The 23,199-nt window shown below is 37.9% G+C and overlaps 2 protein-coding genes across 2 annotated transcripts in view; one reads left to right on the forward strand and one right to left on the reverse strand.

Annotated features, from left to right (window-relative positions):
* LOC309861173 (uncharacterized protein) overlaps positions 1-23,199 on the reverse strand; it is a 734,084-nt gene that overhangs the window by 528,769 nt on the left and 182,116 nt on the right. The gene's annotated exons all lie outside the window — the stretch shown is intronic.
* Positions 1-23,199, forward strand: part of LOC309860922 (uncharacterized protein) — a 112,711-nt gene that overhangs the window by 20,472 nt on the left and 69,040 nt on the right. The window contains exons 4-5 of the mRNA XM_082723357.1: positions 1,314-1,481; positions 8,434-8,535. Coding sequence (XP_082579483.1) covers positions 1,314-1,481; positions 8,434-8,535 — 270 coding nt within the window. The remainder of the gene's footprint in view (positions 1-1,313; positions 1,482-8,433; positions 8,536-23,199) is intronic.

A 23,199-nucleotide genomic window follows, 5' to 3' on the forward strand; every position in this document is an offset into this window, starting at 1 on the left:
TACAAAATAAGAACTACAAGAATAAGCATTGAAGATATTGGGGTTCAACTGACATAACATGGTATGTCAATTATACTTCACTAATAAATTTTTATGAAGATATTGGAGTTTGTTCTTGACTGTCTGCAAGAGACTAGGCTGATGCACGCTTGGTCATCATACCACCTGTGACCATTTCTACGCAACTGAAACAAATATATGAGCTAGAAACTATTGTTGCATTTGTCTGTGTGTCAGGACAATAAGTAACATTTACAGTCTTTGGTACTGAGAAAGCAGATGTGAAAATGTAGGGCCAAGGACTGGACCCATTCAGGAGGGTTCTCCAGAGTCAATCAGTGAGAAGAAAAGAGACCTTCAGTGGAAGTCAGCTGGTCAATGCTAGACATAGTGAGAAGAAGGAAGAAACTTTAGCTCTTTCTTTGAGGGAAAGATCTAGGGAGAACTGTATATAGTCTATAAGGAGAGATTGAAAGAGAGGTGTTCTGCTATTGTTGACAAAGCATAGTGTGACCTCAAACCGCACCCCTCCTCATGATAGGTGAGAGATGCAAGTCATAGATTTAGGCTTTTCTTGAAATTATATTTTAGTTCTGAAATGCTGCTTCTTAATTCTGCATGCTTGAAAGACTGAAAGATGTGGGGCATGACTTTATTCAGGTATGAGTTACCGAAACAGGGCAACGAAGAAACCCTTGGAAGCAAATACAGAAAAGCGATGCTATGGGCTTCGCAAGCACAGCCTTTCACACTAGCCAGGAGACTTCCACATACATTGAAACCCATAACTTCTATGAATGAACCTACTGACTGAAACTTTACCACCTCCCGATATGCCTTATTCTACATGGAGGATCACAGGAATTTCTTAGGGATGTTTCTGCAGTGCCTTCTTTGAACCACAGAAAGTAATAGGGTTTCTTCCCTTGTGCTTGGAGTTTTGAAAAAGATTCTCATTTGCAGTCTTACATGGCTTCCTCTTGACCCTAAGTATTACTATGTAAGTCTCAGAACAATTATTTTCTCCATATTTTCCTCAACAAAAAGATTCACAGTGCCATCTGTAAGGTACTGACTTCCATCATGTAGGCCCTCAAGCAATGTCTGTTTTATTTATGTTATTTTAGGATTAGCAAAGTTTTTCCCAAGGGAACTAACGAACTTAGCTCCTTGTTATCAAGGATGATGTTGTGCCTTGAGTGAACACTTCACCCCTGCACACATTCTGCTGCTTTCCTACTTTGCCCATTAGCACGTGAGGTTCTCCTTTCTTGCCAGAGCATAATTCACTTTACCCCTTTTCTGCTCCTCAGTCACTTCAGAAGATGGCTGCTCTGTGGATCTTGGCTTTCGAGTTGATCTTGAAGAGAAAGGATTCTACACAGAGAATTTCCATTCAGCAGCATGGGTTTTCCGAGGGGATGATGGGAATCCGGAGGACAGTCCCAGATGTCTTAGCAAAAAACCCCGTCCAGTAGCTGGTAAGGACTCTACAGTTATAGTATAAAAGAAACACCTTAGAGAACTTGTAGCCAAGCTCCAGGCTAGTTTCTGAGGTTGGCAAAATGCACACACAGGGTGGAATGTTTGGAGATTTTGGAGTTTGGAGTGTACATATACAGTGTATTTCTTACTATTTGGAAAGAATCTGAAACTATTAAAAACTGTTTTAAGAGCTCATTCAAACATAGAATTGTCATTCCAAAGTTGAAATAAAGATTAACATAGGAGGGGTCCAATATTTTCCATTCTAGGGGTAAAAATACTATTTTTAAAAAATCTACTGAAGAGTATGAATAAGTAATATGTACTGTTCCAACACCAAAATATAACCATTTTATTGTTTCTGGATTTTTTAATTATTATGTATTATACATAGGTCTAGTTTTGTTTTTAAATATACATGAAATATGCGTTTTATATTATCATGTATACAGTCTGATACATAAGATTTTATAGCCTGTTTTTCACATTTAAAATGTGATTATTTAGTCAGTATATCTTCATTTAATAATATAAATGTTTTTGCAGACTTTATTAATATTCTAATGATTTCATAATTGTTATGAAATTTTTAGTTTACTGACAGTATGTATATTTCCTTAATGCAGTAACAGCTTAATGATTAAAAAATCTCATACCTGAATTATAAGTTTTAATATATGAAATTATTATTTCATGCAATCTTTGCTATAAAATTTAAGATGTAGAGCTTTTATAAATTTGTGCCTTATTGGTATAAATAAATGACCTTGATAAAGAGTTAAAAATTTAACTCGAGCAAGCAAAGATTCAGGTTGAAAATAATATTGTAAATTAACTACACAATGATGCATTTAACAAATATCATGCCTACTATGGTCCAGGCACTAGTGGAAGTTGTTAAAGACACACAGTGAGAACTGACAGATTTTACAAAGATGTACTTCTCATGTTCAGTACAGGCAAAGTTGTAAATCTAAATCAGTTCCTACACACATGCATAAAATACAAGTTTTATATTTTGTACATTTAGAATATTTATTTATATTCATATCATGATAAGCTTAACCATTCATTGACTAGTAAGTATAAGACTCTAAGTCTAAAAATTCAAAGAATTCAGAACAGAATTTTTGAAAATTAAAATAGATGATAAGAATCTAGAAATAAACTTTTTAAAAGATTTTAATATTTAACTTTTATTTGTGTAATAGAATAGTAGAGGGAAAGGACACCAGGCTGAAAGCAAAATTTGGGAGGTTAGGATTTCTGTCTATCTGTTCTCTGATGTATTCCAACCACCCAATATGTATTGTATTGTAGGAATATGCATTGATGCATTCCTCATCATAGGAAGCCAATACATAATTGTTGAATGAATAAATAAGAAGTCCTGGATTTCAGTAACATTCAGAAATCTACCAGCTATCTGACTTTAGAAAAGTCATTTATTGTTATTACCTCTCTGCCAATCTTACAGTGTTATAAAAAATGAAATGAAATTCTATTTTTGATCATTATTATTGGCTATTTCTATCCATCTTGACCTTGAAGATGGTCAAGAGATATTGCTATCTCTCACCCCTGTTTTTCTTTTTTTTTTTAAGATTTTTTTTTTTTTAATTTGACAGACAGAGATCACAAGTAGGCAGAGAGGCAGAGAGAGAGAGAGGAAGAGAAGCAGGCCTCCTGCTGAGCAGAGAGCCCAATGCGGGGCTCGATCCCAGGACCCTGGGATCATGACCTGAGCCGAAGGCAGAGGCTTTAACCCACTGAGCCACCCAGGTGCCCCTCACCCCTGTTTTTCTTAATTCTTATGAGAATTTTGGATAAATATTAAATATATATTCACATACATTTGTATATATTCATACATATTTTCTATGAATTCTAAACAATTGCTGTTACTTAAGATACTCACTAGATTTATGAATATTTATTGCCTCTTTGTTTATAGCAGGCAGGTATGAAAACATGCGATGAGTAAATACAATTATTCCCTCACAGTGTTTTGGCAAGTACTAATACATGATATCTGTGAGAAAGTACAATTATCACTATTTCAACAACTGCTTATGGTCATCAAAAAATAAAGCATTTGGTTGATTCACTATTATTTGCTTTAGTTAAAAAAATGAAAACTTCTTCAATTTTGCCCAAAAGTTGCAGACATACACATACATATATACTCTCATATATATGTGCATATACATATCCACATACACGTGTTTTTGTTCAGTTTTGCCAAAGAAAATCTTATGTGTGATATACATATCACACCTAAGAAAAACAAAATGTTTAAATGCTGCCAGTGAGTTTCATAATACCATTTATTGGACTGAAACTTAGTTCGAGAATGCAGCAGTTGATCTTTCTTACTTGAAGTGTTAGCAGATGCTTATGTTCTTAACTACATGACATTGAGATATCAGCAGAAGAAGGCGAAGATTAAGAGGAGAGGTGAGCTGAAGGCAAATGAATAGTTTTTAACTAAAAAATACCTTAATTAACCTAATGTCATCTTAAGGTACTGCAATACTAATTTATATCTACCAGCCTGTATTTTGTAAGAATAAATTTTACACTTAAAAAATAAATCAATCTATATCCCCTAAAAGAGCTCTTCTAGAAGTTAGAGAACTAGGTAAAGGTTTGCATCACTATCAAATTATATTGAGGGGTGCCTTAGTGGCTTGATTGGTTAAGCTTATAATGTCTGACTTTGGTTCAGATCATGATCTCAGGGTTCTAGGATTTAGCCCCGACTCAGGGGCTAAGATTCTCTCTCTTCCCTGTCCCTCCCCCCACTCTTGTGCTCACTTGAGTGCACACACACACTCTCTCTCAAATTTAAAAAAAAAAAAAAAAAAAAGCATATTGAGGGAGCAAAAAAAAAAAATTTAAGGTATTTTTAATATATGAGTGGTGTTATGTTTATGGAAATATTTACCTTCATTTGCACTTTTACATCTAACAAGATGATTCCAAGGAAGTGTGTTATTTGAGGGGATAAATGACTTGAAGATGTACGCACAGAGTCTCTGAAAAGACAATGACATTCATTTGTGGCTTTTCAGCAGCTGTGTGGCACTCATAGATTATCCACCAGACAGTGGCAGGGGAAACCAGGCCTGCAAATCTTAGAATATGAGAAAATTGTCTTGAGAATGGGAGGGGAACATATTGCAAAACATTTTGATTGTCTCCTCTCCCACAGGAGAATGCTACAGTTGAGTTCACCATTTAAAGACTTCATTGAATTGTTTATACTTTTGCATACATTGTTGACATTCAATTTGCCTGATTGAAGGGGAAAAAAAAGTCACCATCACCGAAGCCTTGAAAGCAGTAGCTATCTTCACAGTCTCATGTAATACAAAAACAAAACAACAAACATGATTTGATTTGAGTCAACACAATAAAAATATTCCATTAAACAAATATCTGTTGGGTAATCAATCTGTCAAAAGCAGAAGACGGTATCAAGAGGGTAACCTAGAGGGAGCAAAACGTTTTGACAAGTGGGGATGTTAGAAATGATTTCTACAGAGGTCAGAAATAGGATTTCTGATTTTCTTTCTGCCCTGATTGGCTACCAGCCTGTTACAGATTGTGAAAATATCCATTTCTGTGTCCTTGAATTTCTTATTTCTGTCCCTTAAATTATTCTGAGATCCAGTAAATGGCAATCAAAACAGTGATATAAAATGACTGCCAAAAGGAAATTAAAGAAATGATGGAAATCTTCCCAAGAGCATGGAATAGAGCAGAGGACAGAGTTTTAGGGCTGGGTTACACTAGTGCCTTCCCAGGAACTTCGGCATGTTTTCCTGATACTGTGCTCAACAACAGAAAAACTGTATTTTCTTCAGACATTTTGGAAAGTTAAACATTCCTTCATTAATGCATACGAAGAGATTTTATCCTTCCTCTCTTTAAACGCATGCCGATTTTGGCAGCCAGTGTCTAGCATGAAAAGTTCATGAGAAGAAGTCTCTTGTCCATCTTTACCATTACAGTCGTAACACAAAGGAAAACACCTGGACACCTGGTCGATATTCAGTAAATGTTCATGAATGAATAACTTCCACTATTAGGCTATAATGGATCACTAAAAGACAGAGACACTTATTTCCTTGTTTTTAGCAGATATTTTTGTACCCTGGACGACCAAGCAGAAGGTCACATCCAAACACATTCGGACATATTGCCTAATTTTTTTTACTATATTTGTAACTTCTTATAGGAAATTTCATTTAAAAAAACCCTACTCATTTACCTCAGAATACCAGAGAGAAAATTTAATAAAATAACGGCACATCTTCTTACAAACTTTGTAATCAGAAATCTTTAAACTGTAATGTAAATTAATAATAATAGTATCTCCAAAGATCAGGGACTCACCCACCCAGATCATCTATCAGATGGCAAGGAAGAAGTTCCTCATCAAGTAGAAACCTGGAGTAAGATCTTTTCCCACTCAAAATGTAATTGTTAAGTCAATCATTTTAAATTCTTAAGAGTTCCTTTGGTCTCTTTTTTTTTTTTTTAAAGATTTTGTTTATTTATTTGACAGAGAGAGAGATCACAAGTAGGCAGTGAGGCAGGCAGAGAGAGAGAGGGAAGCAGGCTCCCTGCTGAGCAGAGAGCCCGATGCGGGGTTTGATCCCAGGACCCTGAGATCATGACCTGAGCCAAAGGCAGAGGCTTAACCCACTGAGCCACCCAGCGCCCTTTCCTTTGGCCTCTTAATTGCTTCTAATTCTATCTATAATTTGCCTACATTAGGCATTCCATAATAGCCTTTGAATATGGATCTAAAGAGGATGCAACCCCGAAAGGAGGAAATGTCCTTGATCTCTAATCTGGAGGAAGATCTCAAACCCTCTGAGATGTGAGAAGGGAAATACCAAAATATCAAAGAAGGGTTGGAGAGCAGCAGCAAAATGTTACCGATAAATTCTAATGTACTCCTATTTTTTAATAAAAGGGGATACTATTAAATTATAGTTTTAAGGTGTGAATTTGCCCTGTCCTTATGAATAGAGGAGTATTCTTTTTTCTTTTTTAGAGGAGTATTCTTATTTTACAGTTAGTCCCCTACAGACTTAACAATAGGCCTATTACCAATAATTCACTTATAGCACGTAGGGAGTTTATCATTATATTTTATTATGATTTATTCTTTATCATTTTTAGATATTAACATAGAAAAATTAATAAAATCATTCAATAAAGTATACCACAATAAAGTATCATTTGGGGAGACAGATTAATTCTCCCAGTATTGGGTGAGTGGTTCTCTCTGGTGAATTTGACCTTAAATATAGCTAACCACTCAGTATTTTGAAGACTTTTGTTTAACATTCTTCATGGGATAACTTTGTCAGCACTGAAAAAAATGGATCTTTTTGAGATCACGTAGGCCCTTCAGAGTTTTATTTCAGTTTTATATTCTAGTATGACTTAGGCATAAATTTTTTTTTCTAAATAAAAACCAAGATGTCAATATACAGTAAAAGACAAACTGCTTACAATATCCACATCTCCCATTATGTGAATTGTCCTGCCACAAAAAGAACAGTCCTGCGGAGACATATTTTCTGCTTTATAATCCTGCCCTTTTGTTGCCTCCAAAGAGTAACAGCCCAAACAGTTATGAGCAGAGATGTTTTCACCTGATGAGATTCTCACTTTCAGAAATTTGAAGAAGCCCTTATGGTAGTGAGCACAGAAGTGAAAAGGCCTTGAGTTGAGGTAGAGAAAACTCAAGAGGGTCCACGAGTGAGCTGAAGTTATGAATAAACCAAACTCATTGGTGAGGAGAAGATGAAATAAACACACACACACACAGACATACACACACCCCACACACACCCAGAGCCCTACATATATACAGAAAAGATGCTGTGAAAGTAGCAGGAGGAAAAGGGAGAAGAAACATGGAAAAGCAGACTGAGAAATAACAGGACCACATTAATTAAAGGTCATTAGACTAATGTAAAAATCCATGAATTCTTACTGTGAAGTCTCTGGAACTACCTTCAATACAGCACAACCTTATAGTTAAAAATATCTGTAAAGTCCACCCAGCAGTTCCTGCTTATTCCGAGAAACTCAATTGTTCAGGCTTCCCTGGGTCCTGTAAGAGTTAAATATACAGCTGAGGATTCTGTTTTCTTATTTCCATGTAGAACTTTGCAACAGATGGCCTATTGTTTATGGATCTGAGTGACTCAGACCTGTAAGTCTCAGCTGCCTTTTGGGAATCATACTGCCTTGGGGTGGTGAGCACTGCCCCTTACTCACCATGTGACTCAGGCAAACTGTTTAACCTCTCTGTGTCTTGGGGCACCTGGGTGGCTCAGTCAGTTAAGGATCCAATTCTTGATTTCAGCTCAGGTCATGATCTCAAGGTCATGAGATCAAGCTCCACATCTACACTGGGCAAGGAGCCTGCTTAAGATTCTCCCCACCCCGGGCGCCTGGGTGGCTCAGTGGGTTAAGCCGCTGCCTTCGGCTCAGGTCATGATCTCAGGGTCCTGGGATCGAGTCCCACATCGGGCTCTCTGCTCAGCAGGGAGCCTGCTTCCCTCTCTCTCTTTCTGCCTGCCTCTCTGTCTACTGTGATCTCTCTCTGTCAAATAAATAAATAAAATCTTAAAAAAAAAAAAAAAGATTCTCCCCACCCCACGGAGCCCCCCCCCACACTCTCTCTCTCTTAAAAACAAAACAAAAAACCCTCTTTGTGCCTCAGTTTCTTCCTCTCCACAAAAAGAATAATAACAGGCTGACATAAAGATTAAATTAGATAATACTAGTGAGTGGTTAAAACATTTTTATTAGATCTGGCATGTCATAAACTAGCAATAAATACTAGCTACTTTTACGATCATATTTGTGGTATCTAAAGAGTAACTCAAAAGAATGCCTTCTTTGCTTCCTCTTTAGTTCGCGAGCGAACGGTGAGACTGTTCAAAGGAACTGGTGATTATCCCTGGGGATTCCGAATTCAATTCTCCAAACCAATCGTGGTAACTGAAGTGGACGCTAGTAAGTTGTCTCACTATAGCAGCTTTCATTCAGACCAGAACCACTCAATCCAACTTCACACTAGATAATAAATAGCCTTTGATATAGTCCCATAAAACATACACATGCAATAGAAGCAATTTCTAAATCTCGGTCTATCAAAAACTCATGGTGATTGAAAGTGCCCACATCAGAGTCAAATACTTTCTAAAGGACTATGCTTTCCCCTGTGGAACATGGTCCCCTGGTCGCCACAAGGCGTTGGTCTCCCTACAGAGAAGAGCCCTACCTGTAGCTGTTGAAACAGGGCTGAAGCTCTGGAGAGAAGAATGGTTTTACACAGGCAACTGTTGCCAATCTATTTGTCTCTAATCCTTTCTGGGAGGAGTTCCATTCTCCCTAAATTATTTCCCTTACAGCTCCTCAGATTCCCTTCTTTCCTAACAAGCAAATTAGAAATTCACAAACACCTAAACAAAGTCAGATCCTTTGCTCCCTGATCTGTATACCAGGTGAATAATCTGAGATCAATGCTATGAAAAATTAGAGCTAGAAGACTAAGATTGGATGGACTAAAAGATAAAGACATCTACAGCCAGCATGTTGCATTAGGAAAGGCCTAATGAGCTTATCACAGAGGGAGGCCCAGGTCCACTGGGGGATCTCTGAATTACATTATGGTCCCCATCTATACTATGAATTCACCAAGGTCAGGAACTATTTTATACATCATTTTATCCTCAGTACTTTGTGCAGTGTCTTAAGGCAACAGAGGAGATGCTCCAAAATGCTTGTTGGAAGACTCTGAGAACCTTAGGGCTAAAGGCTGGGTCAGCATGGGGCAGAAGGAAGGGAGGAGTACCACCTCCCTGACAACCCTTCCTGCCTTGGCCTGGTGCCATAATTCCTTCTCTGGTGCCATTATCATCCAGGATCACATTTCATTTTCCTTTGCTTCTCAGCATTCAGGTGTTCCTCCATTGTATGTTCTGTGATTCCACTGGGAATGTGTCCTCATATCTGTAAAAAAGTGGATGGCTTCTCAGCTTGGGTAAAGGCCAGAGGGGTGAGAGCTGAGCACGTGAAATCGTCGCCTCCTAGTCCGGCGTTCCACGGTCCTGGGGGACGCCCGTGGGAAACAGTGGACTCAGACAATCACCTATTTTTTTTACATGAACAGAATTTAACAATCAATTCTCAGTGCATGAGAATAGAAGAAATACTGAGTATCCAAGTAGAATGTGAAATATTCCTAATGCAACAAGGAAGTTTTATAGTTTTAGAAGCTTTCCTAAGGAAAGTTCTTTGTACAAGTTACCATTTACGCCGGGTGATCAATGGCATAGATTTTGTGTAATATAGAGGATTAGTCTCCTTTAAGCCAGAGGGGATTAACTTAGTGCTAAGTAACTTGGATATCTATTACACATTCATTGATGTTTTCTAACAGGAAATTTACTTGCTAATTTATAATATCAAAATGGAAATCAAATTTACTTTAAATATAAAAGCCATCATATTCATTGGATACCTGTTATGATATACTTTCTCCCATGTAATCTATGCAACAGAACTTGAAACTTGACATTATCACTTCCATTTAATGAACTAATATATGGTGGCTCAAACTGGTTAAGCAACTGGCCTAAAGTTACACAACTTTATCACGACAACTCCCAGATTCAGATCTCAGAATTTCTGCCCCTGGAAACAGAGCTCTTTCCCTATGGCTTCTATCAGTTAGGACCTTCTGTTGCAACTCCGAAGGAAATCTGACTGAAAATGGTTTAAGCAATGAAGGGGGTTGATTGACTCACAAAAGTTGAAGGTTCTTAGCGTAGGTGGATGATTTGTTTCTGTAGCTCAATTTTATCAAAGGTATGAATTCTTTGACCCCAATTTCCTTGGTGTTACAAGCTTCCCATTTGGATTCAAAATGATTTCTGCAGTTCTAGTCTTCTAATGGCACATCAGAGTCATAAAAAGAGAGGGGATGGGCTCCAACCCTCAAATGTCCTCTGGTTTCTGGGCCCCTACAGAACAATGTGAACTATTTCACTTACGCCCAATGCAAGGGGATAACATTGCCTGCCTGAGTTGCTAGGAAACCAGGGTACGCTCCAGACTTGAGAGTAGAATAATGCTGCTCTACCTATTTCAAGCCACCACATAATGGAGAAGAGATGAAGAAGATGTGAGAGGACGTCAAGGAACTGAGCCTCAAGTCGTACTGCTGCCACGACACTCTGCACCCACAGAGAGACAACACAAGTCACACAAACCAACAAAGTGTTATCTAATACACACAAAGGTGGTCTGTCTCTTCTTGGTTTATTATTTCCATCGATTCCCATTCTTTAAAAATTTTATTATTCTTATCGAGGAATTGCCTTTGAATGCGTGGACCTAGTCCATTCTCAATTGTTAAGAAAAATGCCCAATACTTTAAAAACCACATCAACTCCTCTTAGTTAAACTGTTAAACTGACATTATCCCAAATACCTGTTTATGGTTAAGTAGGATTCAGTGTGTTACATAAAATAATTTTTTCTTAATACTCTCCATTAAGCTTAACTTACCGACCCACTCTTTGTTGCTCCGGGTGAGTTCTGGGATGGATCTTAATTTTATGTAGTCTCTCTTAAACAATAAAAGCACTGTTGTTTTGTCATTAAAAGTCCATACAGTAATCATAGAACTATAGGTTATTCTAGTGTAATAATCAAAATTTTTGCATTTTTATCCAATTTAGAATTTCTCTCCTCTGCCTGAGCCTGCCTCATAGGCTTGCAAGCATGGTTTATCTTCTTCACTATTTCTCATCTCTATTTTCCATTCATCAGAAATCTTACCCTGACAGTTTCAAATGAGCCTTCCCATGGTTTACAGTAAATTGGGAATTGATGCAAATTTGTTTAAGGTAATAAAAGGAGGTCCTTTTTCTCAGCTCCTATAGTCTGAGAAATAGTCATGAATATGAAAGTAGATGTGCAAAAGAGTGGAGGAAATCACTATGACAGACAAAAGAAAGAGAGTATGTCGCCCTCGGCCCGCAAGGACGACAATGAGCCTGGTATGGTGTTAATGCTTCATTTCTGTTTATTTAATCAACTTCCTTAGCTTATATACAGCAGGGTGACCTATAAGGGGTCAAGCAATGGGGAGAGCCAATGAGAGTCCTGTTACTATGCTGATTAAATTTGATACAGCCAATAACTATGTCCTCCTTTAGGCGGGCTTCACCAGAAAGTTCATTGTATACTTGCAGCGTATTTTGCTAGCAGTGAGCCTTCTTGTAATGGCGTAGACTTTCCCGGCCGGAGGCAGTCCCCGACATCTCCCCCTTTTTTGTTTTATGGCAGAGATCGTGCCTGTCTTAGGTTGTCAGTAGCAGAAAACATCCTTACCCGTCATCAGACACAAGATATTGATGATCTCTGTCCTGTCTTAGGTTGGTATGTTTCTCTACTGATCCTACCCGTCTTTGACTACCGATCTAGCATGCTTAGCCATATCTGGGGAGATGTCCCAGCCTCTATTGGGACACTGCTATGTTCTCCACTGGTGAACGTTTCTGAATAGAAGCAGAATGCCAATAAGAAGGAGGACAAGATGACCAATTGTACCAGCCCATTTTTGGTGAACTGGAACATATTGCTGAATGTTTGAAATAGCTCTGGAAGGGAAGCTGGTTGCACACACGTGCTATTTACTCGAGTTATCTCAGCCAGAAGGATTCATGTGAAATTTTGAATATCGTCAGACCAGGCACCCTGCAAATACTAAGAGAGCTGTTGGGAGGAATTGCTGGCCTTATTAAATTGAGAGAATTTTACAGGGGTAACACAAAGCGCAGAAAAAGGAATAGAACCAACACTCAGTATATCAGCTAGTGAAGAACGGGGGGAAGATAAAGGAAGAATTAGTTAAAGGTAAAGGATAGGGCCAAGCCTTCAGAATAGCCCATAATTTACATGTCGCCATCAGGGGAATTAGGAATATCAGAGTCCCCTACGACAGTAGGAGGATCACGGCTTCCTCTGTCCTCATCCTCGTTCTCAGGGGCCTTCCGGACCAATCTCTCTGGAATCCAAATCGGCACTTCTTTGTCCTGTGGGAAAACACAAACGGAGCCTCTGCTCCAGATTAATACAGGATCCGGGCCTTTCCATTGTCCCGTAAGGATATCCTTCCAAAGAACTAAGGGCTTGGGGGAAGAATCCATACGGGCTGAATGTCTTTCAGCTGCTGCTTGACCATTTTTATCGAGCGTCAAAAAATTTAAAATAAATAGAATTGTATTTAGTTTGTCTTTAGGGGACCGGAACGTGTCCCCTATTCCCCCTTTTTGTTTTAAAAGAGTTTGTTTGATGGTTAAGTGGGCACGTTCCACGATGGCCTGTCCTTGAGGATTGTAGGGAACACCATGATTTAGGGTAATGTTTAGTTGAGTAAGGAAACCGTGAAATGCTTGTGAGGTGTATGCAGGTCCATTGTCTGTTTTTATTTGTCGAGGTTTATCCCAAGCGGCAAAGGCTTGAAGGCAGTGGGAAATAACATCTTTGGATTTTTCCCCAGCATGGATAGAGGCGAATATGACACCAGAACATGTGTCCATGGAAACATGCACATATTTTAGTTTACCAAATTCAGGGATGTGAGTAACATCCATTTGCCATATATGGTTGGGTAACAGGCCTCGTGGGTTAACTCCTAAGGAGGGGGATGGCAAGAGGGTAACACAGTTTTTGCAAGAGACTACAATGTCCCTGGCTTGAGCTTTAGTTATGTTGAATTTAAGTCTGAGAGTAAGAGCATTAACATGAAATAGCTTGTGAAATTGTTTTGCTTGTTGAATATTTTCCATTAAAGTGAAGATAAATTGCTCTTTGGTTAACATGTCTGCAGTGCGATTGCCTTCCGTCAAGGGGCCGGGGAGAGCCGTATGTGCCCTGATATGCCCTATGTAAAAGGGTACCTTTCTGTCCCATATAATGTGTTGGAGATAATGGTATAGGAAAAAAGCAATCTTTGATATCTACAACAATTGAAGGCCAACTCGAGGGGAGGGCAGATACCAACGGTAACCCTAATTGGACTGGTCCCATGATAACCATTTGGGCATATCCAGATTCCATTGTGGATTGCCTGCTGCGGCATTACGCCGTGCAACATCCTGGGAATGCTCTTGCCATGCTGTCTTCCAGACCAAATATTGCCCTCCAGAGAGGGCTGCCCTTGCTAAATTCCCCCAGTCTTCGGGGATTAAATTCATGCCTGCTATGGACTCCACTAGAGAAATAGTAAATGCTGCCTGAGGGCCATACTGCATGACCGCTTCCTTTAATTGTTTAATTTAAATTCCAAGGGCCGGTGATACCGTTGATGACTTTGGTCCTCTAGAACTGGGAAAATCGAGCTGCTATTGGCCCCCCTCCATGCGGTCTTCCAATCCTCATCAGCAGAGGGATGACATTTACATGTTATCTCCCCGGCCAGGGGATTGTAAGGAGGCGGAGCACTAGGGGTCACTGCTGAACAGGGAGGGTCTGGTTTTAATTTGAACTTCCACTCTAGCTCCTCCCCCGACATTTCTTCTTCCCCTTCGCTAGAATTACTCCTTTCCGAAGCAAGAGATGAGCGTTCTTCTTTCACTTCCTCGAGTGCCTCAGCGCCCTCCTGAATAACTGAATCACATTTCGGCTTATATCCTCCCAGGCACCCTCTGACTAGAGTCTATATAACTAACGTTCCCGGCGGTAATGGTTTATTTTTATCCCTCTTCTTAAAATCCTCACCTAACTGGTCCCATTGGGGGATATTTAGAAGCCCTCGTCCAGAAACCAAGGCACCACTGTCTCAACTGTATTCAAGAATGTCCTAGCAGTTATCGTTTTTAATGGCGTGCCATTGGCCTTTAGAAGGTCCTTTAGGGAACCCTCTAACCTCAACTTTGACAGTCCAGATCCCATAATTGGAATCCCAACCTAATGGCTGTTCTGTGTATACTCGCTGCTTAATCCCGGCTCTAAGGCCGCCCCGCTTCTTATTGCGGTCTTGTACAAGATTCCCACCACTTTGATCATGGTCCCTTCCCCGCTTACCTGCGGACTTCTCCCTTGCAAGGGTTTTCTATTTTTCTTAATATTTCCCGGGTCTCAGCACCATTTGTCGCCCTCGGCCCCGCAAGGACGACAATGAGCCTGGCATGGTGTTAATGCTTCATTTCCGTTTATTTAATCAACTTCCTTAGCTTATATACAGCAGGGTGACCAATAAGGGGTCAAGCAATGGGGAGAGCCAATGAGAGTCCTGTTACTATGCTGATGAAATTTGATACAGCCAATAACTATATCCTCCTTTAGGCGGGCTTCACCAGAAAGTTCATTGTATACTTGCAGCGTATTTTGCTAGCAGTGAGCCAAGCACCTTCTTGTAATGGCAGGGACTTTCCCGGCCAGAGGCAGTCCCCGACAAGAGCATACATAGGAAAAGTTTCTGAAGGCTTCACAAGGAGATCTGGCACATGTGAGTGGAGACAGAGAAGGAATCAGGATTACATAGTTAGAACCTCAAGCTGCAGTGTAACTCTGAAAAATCCTGAGACAGGCTGATAGGAAGCCCCAGAGCAGAGTGTTATTTCAAGAAGTCTTGCCTTGGCCAGAATGAGCCTGGCTCTAGTACACCCTCCAAATTCAGTCAGTGGCTGGAATTGGTGACTTCCTGGTGACAATGTAACCTCAGCATGAGGTAAGACTATCAGAAAGTGTGGCAGGTGAAGGCATATCTGGGCAGTGTAGATCGAAGACCTCCATATAGGGTATGGAACAGAAAGTCCTTAGGAAAAAAAAAAAAGCATATTGATAATGATAGTTCTAATAAATGTATAGTGAATACTACTTGGAAAATAATAAAGACATTAAAGAGCACCTGGATTAACACCAGGAAAAACTTAAGTATCATTTTTAAGTCTTAACATTGAAAGATGTCAGTTCTGTCTTAAACTGATCTATACATGGAATCCTCATTAAAATTCTAGTAGAGGGACCACATGGGTGACTCAGTGGGTTAAAGCCTCGGCTCAGGTCATGATGCCAGGACCCTGGCATCCAGCCCTGCATCGGGCTCTCTGCTCAGTGGGGAGCCTGTTTCCTCCTTTCTCTCTCTGCCTGCCTCTCTGCCTACTTGTGATCTGTCAAATAAATAAATAAAAATCTTATAAAAAAAATTCTAGTAGAGTAGCTGCTTTTGTTTTTGCTTTTGTTTTATTGGTAAAGAAATTTTTCAGTGAGATTCTAACATGTTTATAGAAAAGCAAAGGGCCAAGTTATTAAGCTGAAAGTTCTTTGAACTGGGGGAAAAGCCTTTTTGTTCTGTAATTAGATATTAAAATGCAAATGCATGGGTATATTTTTACTTTTTTATGTGAATGAATGCCAACTGATGTTCTTTTTTCATTTTTTCATTAAATTCTAATCAGTTAATTAAATATGTAAGTGATTATTTAGCAAATAAATTCCTTAATGATTGTGGAAGAGAGGGGTTTTACCCACATGGTGGAATTTGGCAGTAGAAGCATAGACCCCAAGTAAGTGTGGGGTGGAGCGCAAAAGAGGAAGTCATGGGACAAAAGATAAAAATGAGGAATTTTGCCAGAGTCAACCTTGTTTGACCTCTAGTGCCCTTCAAATTACCAAAAGTAAAAAATAATTTTTGGCTTAATTATTTTTACATAGACACAAAGATAGGCAAGTTGTTATCATAGAGTCTCTTCTGAGTTTTTACTATGTTTTTCAAAGACCTCTGTTTTTAAGGAAATACATGTTTATTCATAGGGAACATATTCATGGATGTTTCCCATCTTCCCATTCTATTTTCTCCTCTCCTTCTTTTTCTCCATTTTCTCCCTCCCACTCCCTCTTGCCCTTTCCCTACTCTCTTCTTTCTACCTCTGACTTTAAAAGATCAGTGTTAAACAAAGAAATAAAACTCATAAGGAAAATAAAAAGGACTACCCTTTAAAAGTCAAACAGGTCTGACTTGATAAGTTGAATCAGATTTTTACAAAACACCCAGAACACTTTCCATACCTCTCTTTCTAGATAAAATAACTAAAAGCAGTTTTAATAAAACATAATAATTTCTTTATTTTCTGATGCCTTTTGTAACTGTTCCAATGAGAACATCAACTGTGTCTCGTCCATCCAAATGGAAAACAAATCACAATGTTTGCCTTGCAAGTGACTTTGTATTTAGGAGGCCCTGAGGTTTTGTAAAAGGAAGAGCCGAAGGATCTCTACAGTAGCAGAAACCGTATAATGCAGAGTTAACCTAGGATTTTATTCAACATCAGAAAGTGCTGCCCTGGCAGGGATTCATGTAGCTGCTGAGTCTACTTCTCTCTCTTTTTTTTAAATGTACTCCTCAATGCTGAGGAGCAACCTCTGAAATCTATTGTCTAGTCAAATCTGCTAAATGAGGGGTTGAGGGACTTTAAAATTACACGTATTTTCTGCACTTCTGAAAATCTCATTCACACCACAAAACATTGTTCGGGATGTACTAGAAAGGCTTAATTACACACTGAAGAGAAAAAGATAAAGCAGGGAGACCTGTAGGTGGAATGGAAGTGATTATCCATAACTCTACAGAGAGGGAGTTTGCTTGTAGCTTACATAACTAATTGCCCACACCCGCTGGCATTTGCATGAACATTTTCTATGAAAGCCTAAATGCTTATGAGATCTGTTGGCATAAACAAAAGAAACAGATGTTCCAACTTTGATACCAAGCAAACTTGAAAAGAAAACTATACATTTAGGGTTGTGTAAACCATAGAGGAAATTATGGACAGGCCCATTTTTCTGGAAGTTGTAGAATTTAAAATTCTACTGTTATAGTACAATTTTTTTTAAATGAAAAGACGAGCCCCCCCTTTTAATTATAAGTTTTTCAGTTCCTCCATTATATGTAAATATGCATCAAAAGATGGAGTAGCTCAGCATTTAACTCTTTATAATAAACATAAAACTATACAGTCAAGGGTCCTATTAGGGAAACAAACTTAGAAAATCTTTTCCTATCACCTTAATCCTTTCTGTCTAATACAGGATATATATACTTCCATCTGCTCCCTAGAACGGCCTCAAGTAGATTACATACTGTGTGGTATATTACAGGGTCACTTTGAAATACCTCCTTCCTCCAAGAAGCCCTACTGCCTCAAACTCTCACCATGATTAATAAAGGGAAAATTTGTAGGTTGCATTGCAGAATAGGGGAACATAGTCAATGCAATCTATAATTATAGCTAAAAGCAATCAAATGAGCTGTCAAGAAGGGTTACACTACAGAAATAATTTTCTACAACAAGAATAATTTTCACTGCAAAACAAAATAATACAAAGATAAATAATCCAATTTTAAAATGTGCAAAGGATTTGAGTAGAGATTTCTCCAAAAGAGATAAACAAATAGCCAATAAGCACACATGTGTGTGTACACACGCACATGTGCACGCGCGTGCACACACACACACACACACACGTTCAATATCAGTAGTCATCAGGGAAATGCAAAAGAAACCACAATGAAATACCACTCCATACCCACTAGGATGGTCATAATCAAAAAGTCAAAAATAACAAATACAGGCAAGAATGTGGAGAAATTCACCATGTTCATGCACGGCTGATGGGAATGTAAAATGATATAGCTACTTTGGAAAATAGTCTGTTCATTCCTCAAATAATTAAATACAGAGTTACCCTTTGACCCAGCAATTCCATTCATAGGTATATACCTAAGACAAATGAAAATATGTATCCACAAAAAAAACTTGTGTACAAATTCTCGCGGCAGCATTATTTATCCAAAAAGTGAAAACAACACAAATTTCAGTCCACTGATGAATGGATAAGCAAAATGTGCTAGACTCTAGTAATAAAACATTTATTCATCAATTAAAAGGAATATAGTGCTTGGTACAATGTGGATGAGTCTTGAAAATATTTTGCTAAGTGAATGATGCCAAACACAAAAGAATAAGTACTGTACAAATTCATTTACATGAAATGTCTGCAATAGACAAGGCCATAGAGGCCCAGGGTTGCCTAGAACTGAGAGGTTGGGGGAAATAGATCGACAGCTATGGTTATGGAGTTTCTGAGGTAACAAAAGTGATCTAAAATTAGATTGTGGTAAGGGTTGAACAACTCCATGAATATACCGAAGACTATTCAATTTTATATTTTAAATGTGTGAAATATATGGTATGTTTATTATAACTTAACAAAGTTGTTAAAAAATGAGTTATTTCCACATTGATGGGTTATTCAATTCAAAAAGTTGTTTACTTGGGAGAGAAGACCTTTCATCAAAGTCTTCTACCTTTGATGATATCAGTGTATGATTCTATTTGGTTAATCATTCAGCATATACTGATCAGCACCAACGGCTCAAACATCTGTCTTCCATTTCCATCCTACGCCTTAAAATTATGTAATATCATTTACTTTCCCATATTGAGATTTAATCACTTCTTGACCCTTGTTCTTGACTTCTCAAATAGACTAGGATTTAAAATGCTATCATTGTGGTTATTTTTGTGCTGTTACTGTATAACCGTTGACCATTTCCTCCACCTTAAAATTCTTCTCTTGTTTTTACTTATCTTATATTCTTGCTTCCATGTTCTCTAGGATCTGCTTGCACCTTCTTTATGTTCTTCTTCAGCTCTTCTTTATTCTTCAAGATTTTGTCCTCAGTGCTCTTACTTTTTTCTGTATACTTGTCCCTTTACTTATAAATTCTAAATCAATTTCTCAGGCCCTTCTCATTTCCTAGGTTTCTAGTTATTTTTTCTACCAGCTCAATGAACATTTTCTATTTTTTCTTTCATGGTTATTTCAGTTTATCAAAAAACACACAAATACCTTCAGCCAACCTCTTCAAGCCCCTACCATGTGCCAGAGATTATTAGGTATAAGAAATACCTAAATGAAAATTTATAAGTCCCTGAGCTGCACATATTCCATTAAAAGTAGAAAGACAGATATGCAAATAAGTACAATGAAGAGTTTTCTGTCCTATGATAGTATGTAACACCTCCCATTCATTTCCAGCTCTTATTTCCAGAGTCATATTGCAAGATTATATTTAATTCTTATAATAACAATAGACTTGCTTATCTTAATCTTTTCCCATTCTAAATTAATCTTCTAAAAACCACTGCATATATATTTTCTGCTCACAAACTGTTAATGGATTTCCACTGTTGATGTATCAAGTACACATTCATCTTTATACTCAAGACCCTTTTACGGACTGGCTATCTTTCCAGCCTTATCCTCCACACTGCCTCTACCCACCTACAGCCTCTGCTGCAGTTGCTCTGAGTCACTGAATTTTTGGCATGTCTTAAAACATTCTGCTCATGCAACTTTGCTCAAAAAACTTTTCCTTCATGGATAGCTATTTGAGATTATGCTAGCTTTGGCAACAAAACTGTATTAATGAGTTAAGATAATAAAGCCTCATTAGTTTTTCACATTAATTGTCCATTGTAGATGTTCTTGGCTGGAAGGTGGCTTTGCCCCACAGAATGTTTCAAGATCCAAATTCATTTGTTCTTAAAGCATCTGCATCTGGTAGGAAGATGGGGAAAGAATATGAAGGGTGGTCCATTGGATGTTTTTATGGGCCAGGCCTGGACATGGCACACACCACTTCTATCCACATTCCAATGGCTAGAGCTCAATCATATTGCCTACCCAGCAGCAAGAGAGCCTGAGAAAATCTGTCCAACCATGATCCCAGACAGAAGAGGAATTGGATTTGTGACTACCCAGCATTCTTAGCCACCATGTTCTTTCATTATTCCCCTATAAGAAGAATCTGTGTATTCATCAAGGTCAGACAAAATGCCACCTTCTTTGAAAAGCATTTCTTAACTACTCTGATGGAAGTGTGAGAATTCCCTTTTCTGAAGTTTTACAATACCTATTATCTTTGTTATTTATTTTATACTTGCCACTCATCAAATCGCAAAGTTGTTTTTCTTTTTGATTGTGCATGTCTTATCTTCCCCAGTGTAATTCTAAGTTTCTTGAAGGTATAATTTTTAGGTCATCCATTTGTTCATTCACTGTGTATTAACTAGAAGACTACTACATATAAGACATCAGATATGGTTACCCCAGGGAGTATAAAAATTGGTAAGAAGTTGTTTCTTGACATATATATCATTTTGGAATTCAATTCAGAAGGCATTGCCATGAGCAAGTTCTTTAAACCCTTTAAGACTATGGGAGGAATTTATTCAAATGATCAACCATCAAGAGATTTTAATTGGTTGTATGGATGATATTATGTAAGTGAAGATGATATCAATTATTACTTTTTACTTAACCTTCCTATGTTGATCAGCCACTGCTTATTTGAGCACAGAAGACCTCCCCTTACTATTATAAAGAGGCTTAGACAAACCTTAGTCATAGCTAAAAATATTCAGTCATGTTACCTCACCAATTGAGTCATGCTTTAAGATTAAAAGTCTTTGAGGACACTTTAGATAATGACAGCCAATATTGCATAATGCTCTGCAAGTCCATGAACATGCACCTAGGACTAAGATCTAAGATAAGAAGAAATGGAAAATATTGCTATGGCTTAAGTCAAACAAATTACTACCTATGCTCCTTTCTAGGATTTTTATGGTTCCTGGTCTTACATTTAAATCCTTAATTCATTTTGAGTTTATTTTTGTGTATAGTATAAGAAAGTGGTCAGGTTTCATACTTTTGCATGTACCTGTCCATGTAATCCCAATGCCATTTGTTGAAAAGACAGTTTTTTTCGCATTGCTTTTTCTTTCCTCCTTTGTCAAAAGTTAATTATCCGTATAATTGTGGGTTAATTTCTGGGCTCTTTATTCTCTTCTATTGATCTATGTGTCCATCTCTGTGCCAGCATGTTACTGTTTTAATTACGGCAGCTTTATAATACAAGTTGAAGTCTGCAATTGTGATACTGCAGTTTTTGTTTTCATTTTCAAGATTGTTTTGGCTATTTGGCATCTTTTATGGTTCCTTACATATTTTAGGATTATTTGTTCTTGCTCTGTGAAAAATGCTGTTGGTATTTTAATAGAGATTGCATTATATGTGTAGATTGTTTTGGGTAATACAGACATTTGAACAATATTTGTTCTTCCAATCCATGAGCATGGACTGTCTTTCTGTTTCTTTGTGTCATCTTCAATTTCTTTCATCAGTGTTTTGTAGGGTTGTTTTGTTTTTTGTTTTGTGTGTGTGTGTGTGTTTTGGTTAAGTTTATTTCCAGGTGTTTTATTATTTTGGTGCAACTGTAAATAGGATTGTTTTCTTAATTTCTCTTTCTGCTACATCATTTTAGCTGCAATGCAACAGAATTATGTACATTGGTTTTGTATCCTGCTACTTTACTAAGTTCATTTACCACTTCTAGTAGTTTTTTGGTAGAATCTTTAGGGTTTTCTATATATAGTAACATGTCATCTGCTAGTAAAATACTTCTTCCTATTAGTTTGGATGCTTTTTACTCACTTTTCTTGTGAGCAAAAATATGCAATGGGAAAAAGACATTCTCTTCAACAAATCGTGTTAGGAATACTGGACAGCTACGTGCAAAAGGAGGAAACTGGACCACTTTCTTACACCATACACAAAAATAAACTCAAAATGGATTGAAGACTTAAATGTGAGACCTAAAATATTAAAAGCCTAGAAGAGAGCAGAGGCAGTAATTTCTCTAATATCAGCCAGAGCAATAGTTTTCTACATATGTCTCCTGAGGCAAGGGAAATATAAGGAAAAAAACAAAAAAACAAAACTTTGAGACTGCATCAAAATAAAAAGCTTCTGCAGAACAAAGGAAACAATCAACAAAATGAAAAGGTGACCTCTTGATGGGAGAAGATATTTGAAGATAATGTATCCACTAAACAGTTAGTATCCAAAATATATAAAGAACTGATACAACTCAACATAAAAAAAAAAAGCTAAAAAGAAATAATCAAATTTAAAAATGACCAGAAGACATGAACAGATATTCTTCAAAGAAGACATCTAGATGGCCAACAGATACATGAAAAGATGCTCAACATCACTGATGATCAATGAAATCCCAAATCAAAACTACAATGAGATATCACTTCACTCCCATCAGAATGGCTAAAATCGAACCACAAGAAACAGCAAGTGTTGATGAGGCTGTGGAGAAAAAGGAAGCCTCCCCACCTTCCAAAGCCTGTTATTGGTGGGAATCTAAATTGGTACAGCCACTGTCAAGAAACAGTATGGAAGTTCCTCAAAAAGTTAAAAATAGAACTACCTTATGATCTAGTAATCACATTACTAGGTATTTACCCAGAGAATATGAAAACACTAGTTTGAAAATACAGATGCACCCCTATGTTTATTGCAGCATTATTTACAATAGCCAAGATATGGAACCATCCCATGTGTCCACTGATAGACGAATGGATAAAAAAGATATAAATATAATGGAATATTATTCAGCCATAACAAAGAATGAAATCTTTTTTTTTTTTTTTTAAGATTTTATTTATTTATTTGACAGAGAGAAATCACAAGTAGGTGGAGAGGCAGGCAGAGAGAGAGAGGGAAGCAGGCCCCCCGCCGAGC

This window comes from Mustela nivalis, assembly GCF_964662115.1.
Source record: "Mustela nivalis genome assembly, chromosome: 3".
NCBI lineage: Eukaryota > Metazoa > Chordata > Mammalia > Carnivora > Mustelidae > Mustela > Mustela nivalis.